The 17,367-nt window shown below is 38.6% G+C and overlaps 1 protein-coding gene across 2 annotated transcripts in view; it reads left to right on the top strand.

Moving 5' to 3' along the window:
- REV3 (recovery protein 3) overlaps positions 1-17,367 on the top strand; it is a 410,344-nt gene that overhangs the window by 142,921 nt on the left and 250,056 nt on the right. For both annotated transcript variants that reach the window (XM_089402764.1, XM_089402765.1), the window contains exon 11: positions 12,760-14,431. In XM_089402764.1, the coding sequence (XP_089258890.1) occupies positions 12,760-14,431 (1,672 nt within the window). The remainder of the gene's footprint in view (positions 1-12,759; positions 14,432-17,367) is intronic.

Genomic DNA, 17,367 nt, shown 5'->3' with positions numbered 1-17,367 from the left:
AAACTTGATGTCTCTCATTTTAGAATATTTGGAAGTCTCGTATATTTTCATGCGGTGAAAGAGAAAAGAAGCAAATTTGGTGCATTTGGGAAGAAATGAATCTTTGTGGGCTATAGTGAAAATTCTAAGGGATATAGAATTTATGTAGCTAGTCAAAAGGAAGTTGAGATAAGTCATGATGTCACCTTTGACGAAGATATGGCCCTTGGGAAGATCAACAACCTTCTTATCCTAAGGAAGGACAAAGAAGTTGGCACTAGAAATCAGGGTGCAAAAGAAGACGAAACGATGCCTGATGTTGATGAACCTATGGATCCTATTGATTCTCCTCCTCATGAGCCCTCCTCCTCCAAAAGGAGAACCTCATGGCTTAGGGAGACTTGAAGATGCCAAGAGACACATTGCACCAAGGGGGACTTTGCGTGAAAGCAAGAAGCTGAATAGGTATCAAGGATATTTGACTGCCATGAGCACTATCATTCAAAATGAGCCTTCATCATTCGAAGAAGCCATGAAGCATCAAGTATGGAAGGATGCTATGAATGAAGAATACGAGTCAATTATGAAGAATGATGTCTCGGATGTGGTCCCTAGACCTCAGGACAAATCGGTTGTCACATCTAAGTGGCTCTACAAAATCAAGCATGGAGCTGATGGAAGTGTAGACCCTCTCATTTGAGATGAAGGACCTAGGACGGATGCACTATTTCCTAGGGCTGGAGGTCTAGCAAAAGCCAGGCGAAATTTTCCTCTCTCAAGGAAAATATGTTGTGAAGATATTGGAAAGATTTGGGATGGTAGACTGCAAGCTTGTGACTACTCCAATGGAACTTAACTTTAAGAAGTTATGTGGTAGTGCTGCTGGACTTGAATTGGGAAATGCTTCTGAGTAACATCAACTCATAGGAGCACTGATGTTCTTGGTGAACTCTCGTTCGGACATATGTTTTGTAGTTAACACATTGAGCCAATATATGGTTGAGCCTCATCATATACACTGGATTGGTGCCAAGAATCTTCCGAGATATCTTCAGGGCACAATCACTCATGGATTGAGATACACTACTGGAGTTGTGAGGCTGCTTGGTTATTCTGATGCTGATTAGGTTGGTAGTGTGGTGGATCGCGAGAGTACTTTTGGATGCTGTTTTTCCTTGGGTTCTACTTCAATATCCTAGATGAGTAGGAAGTCGAAATCGGTTGCCTTGAGCTCCATCGAGGCAGAATACATAGATGCTAGTATGGCCTCCTGTGAAGCTGTTTGGTTGAGGAAGCTCTTCAGTGAGCTGTTTGGACATGTGTTGGAGACCACCGTAATCTTCTGTGACTACCAGAGTGGGATCCGATTATCAGATAATCCTGTGTTTCATGATTGATCCAAGCATATAGATATCAGGTACCACTTTATCCGAGATATGGTACATCGAGGAGGAATAAGGCTTCATCAAATTGGGACTGATGAGCAGATTGCTGATATTCTGAAAAAGCCCTTGGGGAAGGTCAAGTTCTTGGCCTTTCGAGAACGACTTGGAGTCGTGTAGAGACCCTCTTATGAGGGTCCTGTATGAGATGGACATTGAGCTCTAGGAGCTCCGAGGGGCTTGGGGTACTTCTTGGAGCGATGAGAAACCATAGGGTGAGTGGTTCAGCCTTCCCCTACGATACCCCTTGGCGACATGTAGGCAGGATGAGTGGTTCATCCTTCTCCTGCTGAGACATCCTACCCATGCAGTCTGGGACTCATGGGAAGTACCTCTCATCTGGCCAATGAGTAGGGAAATGAGGATAGGGACCATAGTACTATCGATGGACGCATCGTGTACTACCGTACTCCCTATGCTAGGATGACCGATATTGATCTAGGATCAATTGGAACTGACTTCGGGTCAGTAAGAGTGGTATGAGACACTCTCTTTTGATTGGAACTGACTTCAGGTCAATAAGAGTGGTATGAGACACTCTCTTTTGATTGGCACTGATTTCGGGTCAGTAGAGAATGGTATGATACATTCTCGATTACTTCTTCTTCTTCATAGTTCAGTAGAGTAGTGCATTGATGGTAGAGATAGTACAGATTGCCAGATAAATTAGCAGATGGAGTTCTCCCTAGCTGAGAGGGAGTGTTAAAATTGGCAACTAGGGCCAAACTCCACATGGGTCATCTTATGTATGACATCTGATATTTTTCTTGGATTCCTCTCTCTGAGAGGTGTAGGATTGATCTAAAGATCATCCGATTTTGACATGTACAAATGAAGTTATGAATTTATTTTGATTATGGTCAAATTGTCAAGGTCGGCCAACAAACTTATGTAGGCTTAGAAGCCCAGTAGTCACGTCTATTCATCCTCAACGTTGCATATAAATAGAAGGTGACTTAGCCTCATTTGGACACACTCATCTTCAAACTTCTCTCTCTCTCTCTCTCTCCTCATTGATTGGGTATGGATTTCAGGGTCTCTCTCTCTCCACATGTCTGAAATTTCAGGAAAGCGAAATTTTACAAAGACGAAATTTCAGGAGAGCGAAATTTCAGGAGGTTGAAATTTGAGGAGATCGAATTTTTGGATAGTTTGACTAAACATTGACCAGCGTGCGTTGACCTCCTTTGATTGTGTTTTTGTGAGGGCTATCTCTGTTTGTGTAGGCCGCATTTATGGGCACAGAAATTGAGGCTAAACGTTCATTGTTGACTTGCATTGATTACAGTTAGGGCTAACTGCAGGTGGGCCATTTGACTAGACTTTGACTGTTTTGAGCGCTGTTTTATCTTGCTGTTTGGAGGGTGGAGTTGATTGAAGTTGACCGATTTACTTAGGGTCAAATCTGCCCTGTTGACCAGTGTTGACTTTTCCGGTTAGGGCTGTTTTGTTGTTGTTATAATGATTAGATTTGTAAATTGTACTATCTCTCTCTGTTGAACTATTGAAGACTAAAAGAAGATTTGATCAAGGGTTTCCCCACATTAGGGTCTATCCTAGGTTGGTGCCACATCTTATGTCCTCTTGTCTTGGCTTGTCTTCTACTGTTTATGTTTATGTTTTATATCCATTTTACTATCATGTTGATGTGATTGCTAATCTGAATATTGATATAGGGCTAATAAAGAAATTGAAGTAAAATTGCTCTAAAGCATAGAACATACCATTGTTGCCTAAAATTAACAAGAAAGCTTGTGGGGTTGAGGGAACTCTTGACTATAGGTTGTGCGATCCTTGTCATGTGTTGACAAGTGGTAATCCCCCTTACCTTCAAGTTTGAGACCTGCCAAGAGTATACCCCAACATGCATCCTACCCACAAGCTAGGCTTGTTGAGATTGCCACCCATCTGGCCAATGGGTGTGGTAAGGCTTGGTCGTGTGTGATTTTTGTCCAGTCGTAATTCCCCCAAGAAGAGATGAGGCTTGGTTGTGGGTGATCCTTGTCAAGTGGTAATCCCCCCAAAGTTTGTGGATGCAAGTGTTCTACCACTTGACTCTTGTGGTAAGGCTTGGTTGTGTTCGATTTTTGTCTAGTCGTAATCCCCCAAGCAGAGATGAGGCTTGTTGTGTGTGATACTTGTAAGTGGTAATCCCCCCAAGTAGAGATGAGACTTGTTTATGCAAGATCCTTGTCATGTCTTGACAAGTGGTAATCCCCCCAAAGTCTGTGGATGCAGGTGTTCTACCACTTGACTCTTGTGGTGAAGCTTGTTTGTGTGTGATCGTTGTCATGTGTTAACAAGTGGTAATCTCCCTAAGTCTGTGTCAAGGTGGGAAGATCAATGGATATAAGGTGATAGACTAATGTCCCCTATGATGATTCTTCTTCATTAGATTGTGAAATCATTTTTCTAGAGTGGAGATGATCAGAGATGAGCAAAGAAAACAAAGATCTTTGTTACGAAAAGAAATTCCTCTTTAGTTGAGAGGGAGTGTTGAAAATTGGCAGCTCTGGGATGGATTTCCTTAAATAAAATTTCGTTTCTAACAATTCTGGGGTGACTTAAAAAAATAGAAAGTCATGCTATCATCTTAAGCATGACTTTTCAAAAATATTAAATCACCTTGCATCATTTGGGAATCATGTATAGATGTTGGAAAATCACTTAAATTATCATTAATCAATCTTAATAGTTAAACTTCGACTTAATCATCAATTATTATTATTATTAGTATTATCCTTTATGATACTATGATATTATTAAAAGGAATTTCAAGTCCCCTTTCCTTCATGACACTCAATCACTTCTGACCTCTCTCCTTGATGACTCACATGGCACTTCGTAACTCTCTCTCTCTCTCTTAATGATTCTTCTTACACTCGTTAAAGGTATGTCATAAAAGATTCCTCTTACGCTCTCGTTAATGCATATGTTACACTCTCCTTAACTAAGGCATGCGTTCCTCTCTTAATGGCATTAGTTACTAAGGCGTGCATATCTCTCCTTAGTGGCATAAGTTGCTAAGACATACATATCTCTTCTTAATGGCATAAGTTACTAAGGCATGCCTTTCTCTACTTAATGGCTTGAGTTACACTCCCTAAATGGCATATTGTTAAAATTGGCAACTAGGGCCAAACTCCACATGAATCATCTTATTTATGACAACTGATATTTTTCTTGGATTCCGCTCTCCGAGAGGTATAGGATTGATCTAAAGATCATCCGATTCTGACACGTACAAATGAAGTTATGAATTTATTTTGATTATGGTCAAATTCTCTCCGAGAGGTATAGGATTGATGTAAAGATCATCCGATTCTGACATGTACAAATGAATTTATTTTGATTATGGTCAAATTGTCAAGGTCGGCCAACAAGCAAAATAGGTATTCAAACCCCTAGTTCATCCTCAACGTTCATATAAAAGGAGGAGACCTCAAGTCATTTTATCATCATCTCATCTTCACTCATCTCTCTCTCCTCACTTGATTGGGTACTCAAATATGAGTAGCTGTCTCTCACACGTGTGAAGGAAGGAGGATCTCTTTGACTATTTGACTGGGTTGACCAAATTGCAGGACTACTGTTTGACTGCATTGACCTCTAACGTTGGCCTGTTTTGACTGTGGATTGGGTGAGGTATCTTCTCCTTGGCAGGTCGAGGTATGGGCACTAAAATCGAGGTGATTTGACCTCTCATTTGACCAATGTTGACTGCCCTAGGTTTGGCCGCCGTTTGACTTTTGTTGACCAACTTTTGACTGGACTTTTTCGGACTGTTTTGGGCTAATTGAGCTTGCTGTTGGAGGCCAAAGTTGATTGGGTTTGACTGAGCTCTTTAGAATTCTGCCATGTTTGACTAGCGTTGACTTTTCTGGTTAGGGCTTTTCTGTTGCTGTCATATATTATCAGATTTATAAATGTACTATCTCTCTCTGCTGAACTATTGAAGACTAAAAGAAGATTTGATCAAGGGTTTCCCCACATTGGGGTTTGTCCTTGGCTGGTGCCACATCTTGTGTCCTATTGTCTTGGCTTGTCTTCTATTGTTTATGTTTATGTTCTATCTCCATTTTACTATCATGTTGATGTGATTGCTAATCTGAATATTGACACTGGGCTAATAAAGAAATTGAAGTAAAATTGCTCTAAAGCATAGAACATACCATTGTTGCCTAAAATTAATACATGTTATTCTTCCTCAAGGCATGCGTATTACTCCTTTATGACCAAAATTTGTTGCTCCTACTATATATGTATCTCATATCATCTCATCTCCTCCTATGCACGGTTCCAAGGTTTTTTTTTGGAATTTTTGAACTGCTATGTAAGGAACCATGTTTCCAGAACACTCCCATGGTGCTCCCTTGATGCTCCCTAGATGCTTCCTGGATTCTCCCTAATGGTAATGTTAAATTCTTAAAGTAAAAGTGACATTCTCCTTTATCTTTCATTTTCATCCTTTTACAATTTTTAACATTACCATGAAATGACTCAGGGTGTTGAGAGTGGTTTCAACATCATCGGTCTTCATATGGAGAAAATAGAATTTCATATCCCATTCAAAATTCAACAGACTTAACAATTTTTAGGATTTTAGGATCAATAGGATTGTGGCATTTCATTAGATTATATCATGTATGAGGGTATGCGATTGGTATTTACTTAAGAGCACCAAGCCCTATATGTACCTCCGTGTTGGTGGTGTTGATTATTGAGCTCCTTTGTCACGGTCGTAGCAAAAATGTACCCTTACTCAAGTCAGGATCATTGATCAGACATGTTAAGATTTTTTCTACCATATTATAAGGCTTTGATTAGATAGTTTGATCAACATTGGGCAATGTTGATTGATATCCTTATAGAATTGAAGTAGAGGCAGAGGCTAGACAAGAGGAGAGGAATCTAGGTTCTAGATGGTTGATGGTTGAATAATTAATCATTAATGTACCATGTATGACATTTCTATCAAGATTTGTGTACAATATGCATGCTTTGATATATTTTGCAACTAATTTTGCACTCTAGATGTTTTTTTGAATATAAATGCAATGATACACACACACACACACACACTCTTTGCTTTCGAGGATTTTTGGAAAATGATGCTTCCGACGCTTAGCTTCCAAAAACACACCCGCTTGTACATAGAGCAGCCTCAAGGCTTTGAAGTTGGTGGGAAGGAGTGCCATGTTTGTCTTGTAGTGAACACTTTGATTCACTACATGGTGGAGCCAAGGCAAGAGCATTGGGTATCATCAAAACACATGCCCGGTCATTTATGAGACACAATGGAGTATGGTTTGAGATATGTTGGAGGTGGTGAAATGGCAAGCAATGTAGTAGACAGAAAGAGCACCTCAGTTTGTTGTTTTAGCTCAGGATCAATGATGTTATCTTGGTTCAACAAGAAGTAGTGTTCATGGCACTTAGTTTAATTGAGAGCAGAGATCACTTCATATAAGACAAGATAAAAATAACAGTGAAGCTCCAACATATTCCCATGGATTAGTAGGTAGATGATATTCTGACCAAGCCCTTGGCAAAAGGGAAGTTTGAGGCATTAACCGCTATGCTATGCAAAATGCTTTATAGATATGGCCAAGCTCTCCTAAATTGAAATTACCCTTTAAGGAATGATAGTAGTAGGAGTCAATTATCATCTTTAAGAAGAGAAACCTTCATTATCATATAAAATGTAGAATAATATTCTCATCTCCAAATTTCCTTATGATTAGAACCAAAAGAATTATGACCACACTACTCTAGAATGCATTTGTTGACTGTTGAATCTTTAGTGACTGCCATTATGTTCAGGCCATGGTGTCGGACATGTTGAGACACGACCAGGGTTGATGTTGGATAAAGGGCCTAGTGGGGCTTATCCTGCTTCTTAGGTTGTGACCTTAATAAAATATTCACACTTGAAGCATAGAATGAATGGATACAACACACAAAATAGATATTTGATATTGTAAATGAATGATGCTTGTACATAAATATTAAATACACACGTGTGATAAATCATGCCTTCTGGTAGAAAGGATGACTTATCATGATTACAATATTCATTAAACGGACATTATATCCTTATGCTTACTTGCCTATTAATATTCCAGTATTACATAATGTGATAATATTCTCTATTACAAGTCCTTGTTCCTAAAATTGCTTTGACTTCAGAGGATGGGCATAGAATTGTGATAAATCATGCCTTCTGGTAGAAAGGATGATTTCTCATGATTACAATATTCATTAAACGGACATTATATCCTAATGCTTACTTGTCTATTAATATTCCAATATTACATAATGTGATAATATCAATGTTGTGAAAAGCGCGAGCGGGATTAAATCGGCGCGGGGAACGAATCAGAAAAAATCGGGAAAAAAGCGGGAAAAAATCGTTTGGTACAAAAATATTCATTTTTTTCATTTTTTTTCATTTTTTTTAATATCTAAACCATCTACAACATAAAATAAATACATTGACACATAAATATGATAAAAAAAACTAATATATAAGATGTTTAATATTATTTCTAGCGCTAAAATCACACATAACATTGAATCATGTTCTGAATAGTAAGTCCTGACTCCTGAGTCCCAACTCAGCCTCAAAATATCAACAAAAAATATGATAATGTATCTCATCATGTCATAATGTCATATACAATAAAATGAAAGTCTAATCCTATTGATTTCCTCTGCCCCTCTTGCGAGAAAATGCCACAGCTTTCCCTTTCCCTCTAGATGTAGATGTTGGTGCCTGTGCTGGTGGAAATGGCAGTGGAGTTTGATATGCTCTAGAAGCTGAAGAACTAGAAGTAGGAGCTACAAGAGGTAGACCACGTCCTTTACTGGTGGCAGTGGTAGCCCGGGTAGGTGGTGTCACCTCCTCCTCCTGTTCCTCCTCCTGCTCCTGCTCCTCCTCTTCCTCCACCTGCTCCTCCTCCTGCTCCTGCTCCTGCTCCCCCTCCACTACATCCTGCACTAACCAATCATCAGTAGAATCCATGAGAGGCCTCTTGGCCTCAACCCTCCATGCAGCAGTGGTGTCAATCCCATCCAATGAGATGGCATCCACATCAGGTGTCCTCTCAAGTTGCCTCACCCACAATCAAAGATTGTAGTAGACGTAGACCATGTCATTAAGTCGCTGGGACTCCAACCTGTACAAAGATCATGAAATAATAATTAATAATTAATATTATAAAAAAATATTGTTTAATGAATTCAAAAATTTATTTGGAAATTTGCAATATTTTAAATGTTTAAGTGTTAACCTGTTGCACTTCTTGTTGTGTATTTTTTCAAATACAGTCCAGTGGCGCTCACATCCTGAGGAGCTGCATGTTTGGCTGAGGATGCGAATGGCAAGCGTTTGCAGAAGGGGTACCCTGCCACCATACATTTTCCACCATTCTACAACAAAATTACAAATAAAATTTTAAATAAACATAAGAAAAAAATGGAATTTGAAGAGACAATGAAATTTGAAACAAAGTTACAAACTAAAAAATACCTGACATTTTAATCATCCTATCAGTGATAGCCATCTCAAAGCCAAATGTGCCACCTGCCATCTTATATGTCTCAATTTGTTTAGAGATCTCTATACGTTGTTCTGGAGATCGCACCATCTTCTGGACACAGGATAAGAATCCATCCATGATCTCAGCATCAAAATCAAACCCACATGCATAAGAAAATGCAGGGTTCAGGAAAAGCCCAACAGCATGAATGGGATGATGGAATGTGTTGTTCCATCACTCATCAATCACTCCCCATAGAAGGAGTTGTTTCTGAAACCCATCATCTCCCTTATCATCATAGTAGGCCCGAATCGCTTCTTTGGCCCTGTCCATGGCTTCATACAAATAGCCCATTGCGGGCTTCTCACCATCAACCAACCGAAGAACCTTTACCAAAGGTTCAGTAATGGCGCACGCCTCCTGCACTCCCGCCCAGAAGTCTTCCTGGTATGAAACTAGTCTGCATACGGCCTCTCCTTCTGGTTTGCAGATCACTGACAATGCATGCCACTCTTTTAAAGAAACATTCTCTTCACATCCCACATAGAATTCAAGAGGGATTGAAGAGATATGAAACTTGTGGCAAACCGTGTAATGGCAGGGCGCACCAACTCTTTGTTGTTGGTGAATCTTCTCATCAAGCTAAGCACAGATGTATGATTATATATAAATTTTGTGATGCTTTTTGATGAGTCAACAATATCTTTGACAAAGGGAATTTTCCCTATGTCCTCTAACATCAAATCAATACAATGGGCAGCACAAGGTGTCCAAAATAAAGTAGGATGCCTGTCCATAAGCATTCTACCAGTAGCAACATAATTTGCAGCATTGCCCGTTATGACTTGGACAACATGTTGTTCACCCACCTTCAAAATAAACACATCCAGCAAATCACATAAAGTTCTTGCATCTTTGATTTGATGAGATGCATCAACAGATCTGATAAACATAGTCCCCTTGGGACAACTAACCAAGAAGTTTATAAGGGTTCTCCCCTTTTGGTCAGTCCAACCATCTGACATAAGAGTGCATCCTGTTTGTGCCCATGATGCCCTAATATCCTCCAATCTTTGGGTGCAGTCACGCTTTTCATTTTGAAGAATCTGGCCTCTGAAATCATGATAAGAAGGGATTTTGTACCTCGGGCCAACACTGGCAATAGCATCAACAGTAGGTTGGAAAAATGGATTATTCTTTACAATGCTGAAAGGAATATCACTCCAGAGGAGAAATTTTGCCATCAATCTGTCATCTTGTTCTTTATCAGTTCTTTTTAGCATTGAACTGATAGATGGTTGTGAACCAGGTGTGGTTCGAGGAACAAAAAATGATGATGCAGCTACCGGATTGACTGATGCTGCAGTAGAACCAGTGCCACTTGGCCCACTTCCTTCAGCTGACCTTTTTAGTTTCCTTTTGAGTTCTTCTTTGGCCTCTCTAGTGTGCTCTAATTCTTCCAATGCTCTCATGGCTCTTTGGATAAGTTCAGGATTTGGATTTGTACAGGGCCCCACATCATGTCCAGGGATTTGTGCAAGGTGAAACTTTAACCTGTACACCCCCCCGCGTATCTCCTTTCCACACAACTTGCAATTCAAGTTTTGTCTATCATTCGGAGCTTTAGGTTCACCATATTCCCAGAAAGGATCCAATTTCCTTGGCATGTTTGTTTTTGAACTTTGAATTTGCAAACCTATGGGAAAATAAGGATTAGGAAATAGGAATTTAGGATTACAATTAAGCATTTACAAAATTACAAGTTACAAATTTCCAGAATCCAAAGTTCCAAACCCAAGTTACCCAACCAAATGGCAAATGCCAAAAACAATGCAAAAACATAAACAATGTTTAAAAAAATGAAAAAAAAAAAGTTGGTTCCCATAGTCATACCAAGTTACCCATCCCAAATCAATGAAAAAATACAAAAATTTCTTTAAAAACAATGAAAACAAAAGGAAAATGGTGCCCATATGAAGTTTCCCAACCAAAAACAATGAAAAACATAGAAAAACAATGTTTTTAAACAAAGAAAACAAAAAAAATTAATCAACATACCGTTTCTATGGAGAAATCGGTGGTCTCCTCTTGAATTTGTCCTCTAAGCACTTAGATTTGGTCACAAACCCTCTTTAGCTGCTCTCCAACACCTCCTCCTTCCCTGTGCGCCCACTATTCAAATGACAAACAAAAAACTCAAAAACGCATTATAAATCGTGCTGCCCGGCAACCCCGCGTTTTTTTCGGAAAAAATCACGCATTTTTCCGAAAAAATCGGCAAAAATAAAATAGCCGATTTTTTCGTGTAAAAATCGCGATTAAATCGGCACGGGGAAAAGACCCGATTTTTTCATTAAATCGCGATTTAATCGCGCTTTTCACAACACTGGATAATATTCTCTAGGTATATTACAAGTCCTTGTTCCTAACATTGCTTTGACTTCAGAGGATGGGCATAGAATGATGTGGTTCACTCTCGCTGGCAATGCATCGTTATGTGAGGACTTCTACAATTAGGCCAGAGTCATGTCCTTTACTTGGTGGGACAGTCCCTAAGATCGTAGTGGGCTTAGTTAGAATAGTATTATTATTGGAATCTACACTTTCTATTTTATTTCTCCTATGTCATTTTGTACATAAATCATAGCATCCTTGATCACTCTTGATCCGCCACCTAAAGATGTATACCTTATTGTATTCTTAGGAGACTTGGTCAAACTTGATCTCCCCTATAGTTTTGTACTTTCATATATACATGGTACAATTAAGAGTGTACCCTATGCCTAAATTGCAACAATCTCCAATATTCTCATATGTGCAAACTTGCTCTCCTGTCTTCTTGTGTGTGAGTATTCACATTATTGTTTTCTATTGGTATCAACTGTTACCAGAGTCTTAAGACTAAAGCTTCTCAAGATCTTTGCTATTCTGGTCTCCTTCGGGATTTTCTTCATACTCATGAGTTAAGTGAGGAACTTACTCCATTTCTGGATAAATGAAAGGTAGTCATTTTATGAGAGGCAAGGGCCACAAATCCTGGGGTTTTTGATTTACCATGTTGTTCGCAGTATCCATATATCAAGATTTGGCAGAATACTGCAATTTCTTGCCAAGAGCTTTGAGCAACTCGCAGCTGTGTTGACACAACCAATTGATGTTTTGACGGCTTTGACATGCAGGTACCATATTTTTGCTTGGATTTCCCTTCCCATTTGTTTCTGTTTTTCCATTGTTCTGTTTCCATAAGTTTCCCAAAGCTGCAGGCCCTCATCTGGAATGTTCTTTTTCGCTGGTTTTTAGACCATTTTGCGATCAAACCTGCATATTGTGGTCATTCTGTTGATTGTACTTGCATAACAGGGTGATTCCAATGGTTAAAGCTGCGGAATGGATACACACTTTCATTTTTTCACTGGGATCCTTAATTCATGCTTGTAACCCATGGATCTATTCCCTTTTGCAATCTCAACATGTTCAAGCATTTCCTATGTCCTATTACTCCCCGTAAACCTCCAATGACTCTGGAGACTCCTGAGACTTTGTATTTCATGCATGATGCTAGCATATATATCTGATTTTGTTAATCTGTAGAAACTGAAATCTACTTGAAATACAAGTAATTATTATTTTATTTAAATTTTAATCATTTCGTTGATGGCACGTTAAACTTTTAGGTTGAAAGTATTGAAGTCTCTTTCTCTCCTGATTTGTTGGTCTCATCCTTTTTCTCTTAGTTTTTGATGATTTGAAATGTCTAATTTTATACTTGCCAATGGTAATATGTTTCTTGTTTGCAGGACTCAGACAATGAAATAATTGAACTACTTAAATGGTTGGCATCCTCTCAAGCTGCTGATGACTTGAATGCTGAAACGGGAGAAGGTGAAGAATTAGTTTTTTCTCAGATATGGCGTTCTGACAGCATAGAGAGGGTATTGGAGAGAGCTCATTCTGATTATGTGGATGTATCGCAGAAGGAATGTGAGGATATCCTTAATTCAATGCAGGATGTTGAAAAATTACAATGTACACAGCAAGGAAAGCATGTTGATCATTCAAGTGGACAAGTTGTCTCTGAGTTTTCTGATACTGTTTCTTCACCTGAAGATATGATTCCCCAATTGGACGGTACCGGGGATGACCTGGCAGGAAATCCTGAATCTACATCCGTGGCAAAGGAAAAGAAAGGAAGGAAGGATATAAAGGCCTTTTCAAATGCTTCTGACAATATTTCAAAGGGAGTCTCCTCATCATCTTCTGGAGATGACATGGCTAGAACACGGGCATTATGGGGTTCATTGCCCTTAGCTACTAGTAGCAGAGTTCAAAAGGATTCAAAAGTTTTAGGGGAGCAAAATCGTTCCCTGAATTTGGAAAATCCAGCTAAAGTAAAGGAGCAGTCCTTAAGGGACCTAAGGAGAAAAAAACGTAGTAGGAGGCCTGAAATATCTGAATCAAAATGTTCTATATCTCCAAAGAAGATGGCTATGGATAGGCAGATCCAGGATGATGTTCTTGTTAATTGTGAGGAGAATTTGAATATTTCAGAGAAGGGATGTCAAAAATATGGAAGCATGAACCAAGATCTCAGTGACCATGCTCCTGAACAATCCCATTTATCAGTGGTTCGAGAAAATGGTGCCGTCATCCAGCCTTTTGAGTTTAAAAAATGCCCTGAAAAATATAGAAGTAAGGTGGCGAATGAAATTTTTTCTAGATATGGGGCCCTCCCTTTGGTGAAGCAAGGGACAATGGGCCATTCTGTAGAAACTCACGTCGAAAAGCATTGTCAAGATTTCATAAGGGGTATTAGCAATGAAGAAAAACCAGCACATATGGAAACAAGGAAAGTGATTCAAGATGAAGTCTGGGATTGTAATGAACAGAAGCACAGAGAAGCTGACTCTGACATTATTCAAGAAGAGGTTGTGAAAGGGATTTGCAAGGACATGTGTAGTGAAAACCTTGAATTTGTTGATGTTATGACTGATAATCATCAAGAGTTGGCACCAGAAGAGTACAACAGAGGATCAGGTCCATTTACACTGATTCCGAAGGAATCAGTGACACACAGGAAAAATACTGGAGATTCGGTAGCATCTGAGGAAACAGAAGGAAAGGAAGAGCCTATATATCCAGGACTACAGACTGGCTTGATATATGCCAGTGGTAGTGGGGCCTCCATGACTTGCAGTAAATTTCCTTCAAGGACACAGTTTACAGACGTTCCAAATGAAAATCATTGCAGTGTTGAATTGAATTCTCATAGCATTAATTGCGAAAGTGATTATGATTTCAAGAAGAAAATGAGCCCTGATGCAAATCAGAGAAAATATTCAGAAGATGGATTGATTACTTTGGCTTTTAATAGTCGACCACCCACTAAGCAGCAGATACATTCTGGGGATTATTCTCTTACACCTGTCGAACATGGTGAACCCGACTATGGAAATGTGGAAGATACTGCAGGTGTGCCTATAGTGATAACGAGATTGGTCTTTGAAGGTGTTATTATCATTGGTCTAATAAGCTATTGCTGGTTTAATAACTGTGTTAAGAGAACTGCTATTTCTATAACCTTATGTCAGCTGTGCTTTCTGAAAAAAATGAACTAACATATTTCCTTTCATGGTTCTACTTCTACTTACTTTGGGCATGCTCTTTGTATGTTTGAATGCATCTCATATGGCTGATTCTATATATATTGATATGCAAGATATTAGAATCATTACTTGTTTGTTCTTAGATCTGTTTGTTTCAATATAAAAAAAAAACTAGTCATTAACATGTATAGGGGCCTTCCAATAGGCTTTATCCTCTCTCATTTTCTTTAAGATAAGATATTTTATTAATGTTCAATTAGTGAACATGAATGTAGGTCAATGGAATTGAAGAATACAACTAGTATGGATACAATGTGGGAGTGCAAGCACATCTCCTAGAGAAAGAGTGCAAGCGCAGCTCATTGAATACTTTCAATCCATATGTCCTTTCCATATGGGTGTTGTTGTCGTTGGGATTGTATAGGCACCGCGACAATGCTCAGGATGGGGGTTGTCACTTTGATCTCCACCCACTCTGTTCTAGTTGTCTCCCAACATCAGGCTATGGAGGTTAGTCCCTATGGAATGAGGTGAAGGAAAACAAGTTGGAAACCAACTTGTTTGGGAGACACAGATGAGTGGCCTAGCCACTTGGTTGAATTTAAGCAAGATTATTAGTTAGATTAGATTTTAAAGTATGAGACCAGTGCCTTAATGGAGTCACAAATTCTTGCTTATAGTAAATTGGAACCAAATGACCAGATGGACACTATGATTGACTAACTTATATGATATGCAAGTCCTAAGAACTATGTGAGATGCAATGATCTTGGTTAGTTTTAATTATATGCCTAGTCTAAGTGTAACCTTTCCTTAACTCTTTTGAAGCTGGGCTCCAAGTTAGGTTGTGGGAAGGAGGCGAATAGGAAGTATGCGAGGGCTTGATTAACGATACCTTTTGTTGTGATCCTATCACTTGATGCCTCCGACGCTGCAGAGACTGTGGCTCTGACGATTGCAAGGTCACCGTGTTAACCACTGAAGAGTTGCCAGGCCCCTCAAGCTAGATGAGATGGGTTGCCCTATATTTCTATCAATCTAGCTTATGCTAGGAGGTAAGATTTAATGTAAGCTAGATCTAGAATGCTTATGCAAGAGATTGTGAGTGAGATTATCTTGAATTAAGATTGTTTAAGTTACTTAAGTACTTATTGTAAATTGTCTTAAAGCAAGAGTACTTAACAATATTTAAGATACAATCTTAAGCAAGATAAATGCTGAAAGATACAAGTATAAACTTCAACAATATTCCACAAGATGCCAAATAACCAATGAACTTAAGATGCCAAATGCTTAAGATAAACAATCAAGATATCAAGCTTCTTAAGATTATAACAATTATCCAATGATTTCCGCCAATTAGATTCCATGAGGTCAAAGACTTGGAACTTAATTGAAGGAGTGCCCTTAGCGCAAAATCTAGAATTTTTTTGTAAAACTTAGAGCAAGCCACACAAGTGTTAGATCCTAATAATCAAATCAGGGGTATCACTTCAGAAAATTCATTGTTCATATGACAGCAGTGAGGAAATGCTATTATAACAATTATGAATTATCCAATGATTTCCGCCAACTAGATTCCACAAGGTCAAAGACATGGAACTTAATTGAAGGAGTGCCCTTAGCGCAAAATCTAGAATTTTTTTGTAAAACTTAGAGCGAGCCACACAAGTGTTAGATCCTATAATCAAATCAGGGGCATCACTTCAGAAAATTCATTGTTCATTAATGTTATGACAGCAGTGAGGAAATGCTAAATGAACAATGCTTATGCCTGCCCAATATCACAAAAAATATGCCCAATTATCAAACAAACTTAGTTAACTGAAAAATCAGTTGTATTAGGGCCTTTAAGGTATGCTTTCAGCAAATTTCTTAGATCTGAAATATTTATTACAGCAGCAAGTAGATGATAGATCAACAAGCTAATGATACCAAAATCAATGCCCAAGATGCCTAAAAATAGTAAAAATTCACCAAACTTGGAAAAATCAATTTTTAGGGCTATTAAAGGGTATGATTCAGAAAAATTTCAAAACTGATATGCTTATTACAACAGTGAAACAGTGACAGATCAACAAGCTAGTCAAGCTTAAGACAATGCCCAATATGTCTAAAAATAACAAAAATTCACCGCAACTGAAATTTTTTAGATTTTTTGACCTTAATTAAGTGTGCGCTTCAGAAATCTCAGATCTGAAATTTTCAGTATGCAGTAAATTCTAGGAAGCATAAAAGTTAGATTTAGGCCAAATCCAAGATGTCCAAGTGGCCAAAACTCATGAAAATTTAGATTTTACGATTTTAAGTGATTTTGACCATTAAACATGTGAGTTTAGGGTTTAATTCTTACTGATTTAATTGCTGTAATAAAACAGAAGTGAAACTAGGGTTTAAAGGTCAAACCTTAGGCCCAAGGCCTTGAGGATCCCTTGGTCAAAACCTAAGTTGCTGGAAACGCCTAGGAAAAGCCTTGAAACGCTGTTCGCTGAATCAGAAATAGATTCTGGTACAAAACGGTATGAATATGACACAAACATATTTTTGGCGTTTTTATAATTTTGGAAATGACGTTTTCGTTTTCTCTGGCGTTTTGGATTTTTTTGAACGTTTTTGATCTGTTTCCAGAAATCTCGATACAGATCCGATAAAATCGTGATCCGTATCCAGATTTCTGGAAACGGATCATGCAAATCTTAGTTGGGAACACCTATTTTTATGCACCTTTAAACGCAAATCGTGATAGGTTATAACAAAAATTGTTTTATGTTTTAACTTTTATTCATTCGCATTCATCACTAT

This window comes from Pinus tabuliformis, chromosome 2_1 (genome assembly GCF_031772625.1).
Source record: "Pinus tabuliformis cultivar Carrire ecotype Pingquan chromosome 2_1, CPIR1, whole genome shotgun sequence".
Lineage (NCBI taxonomy): Eukaryota > Viridiplantae > Streptophyta > Pinopsida > Pinales > Pinaceae > Pinus > Pinus tabuliformis.
This window is presented reverse-complemented; position numbering and strand designations above follow the sequence as displayed.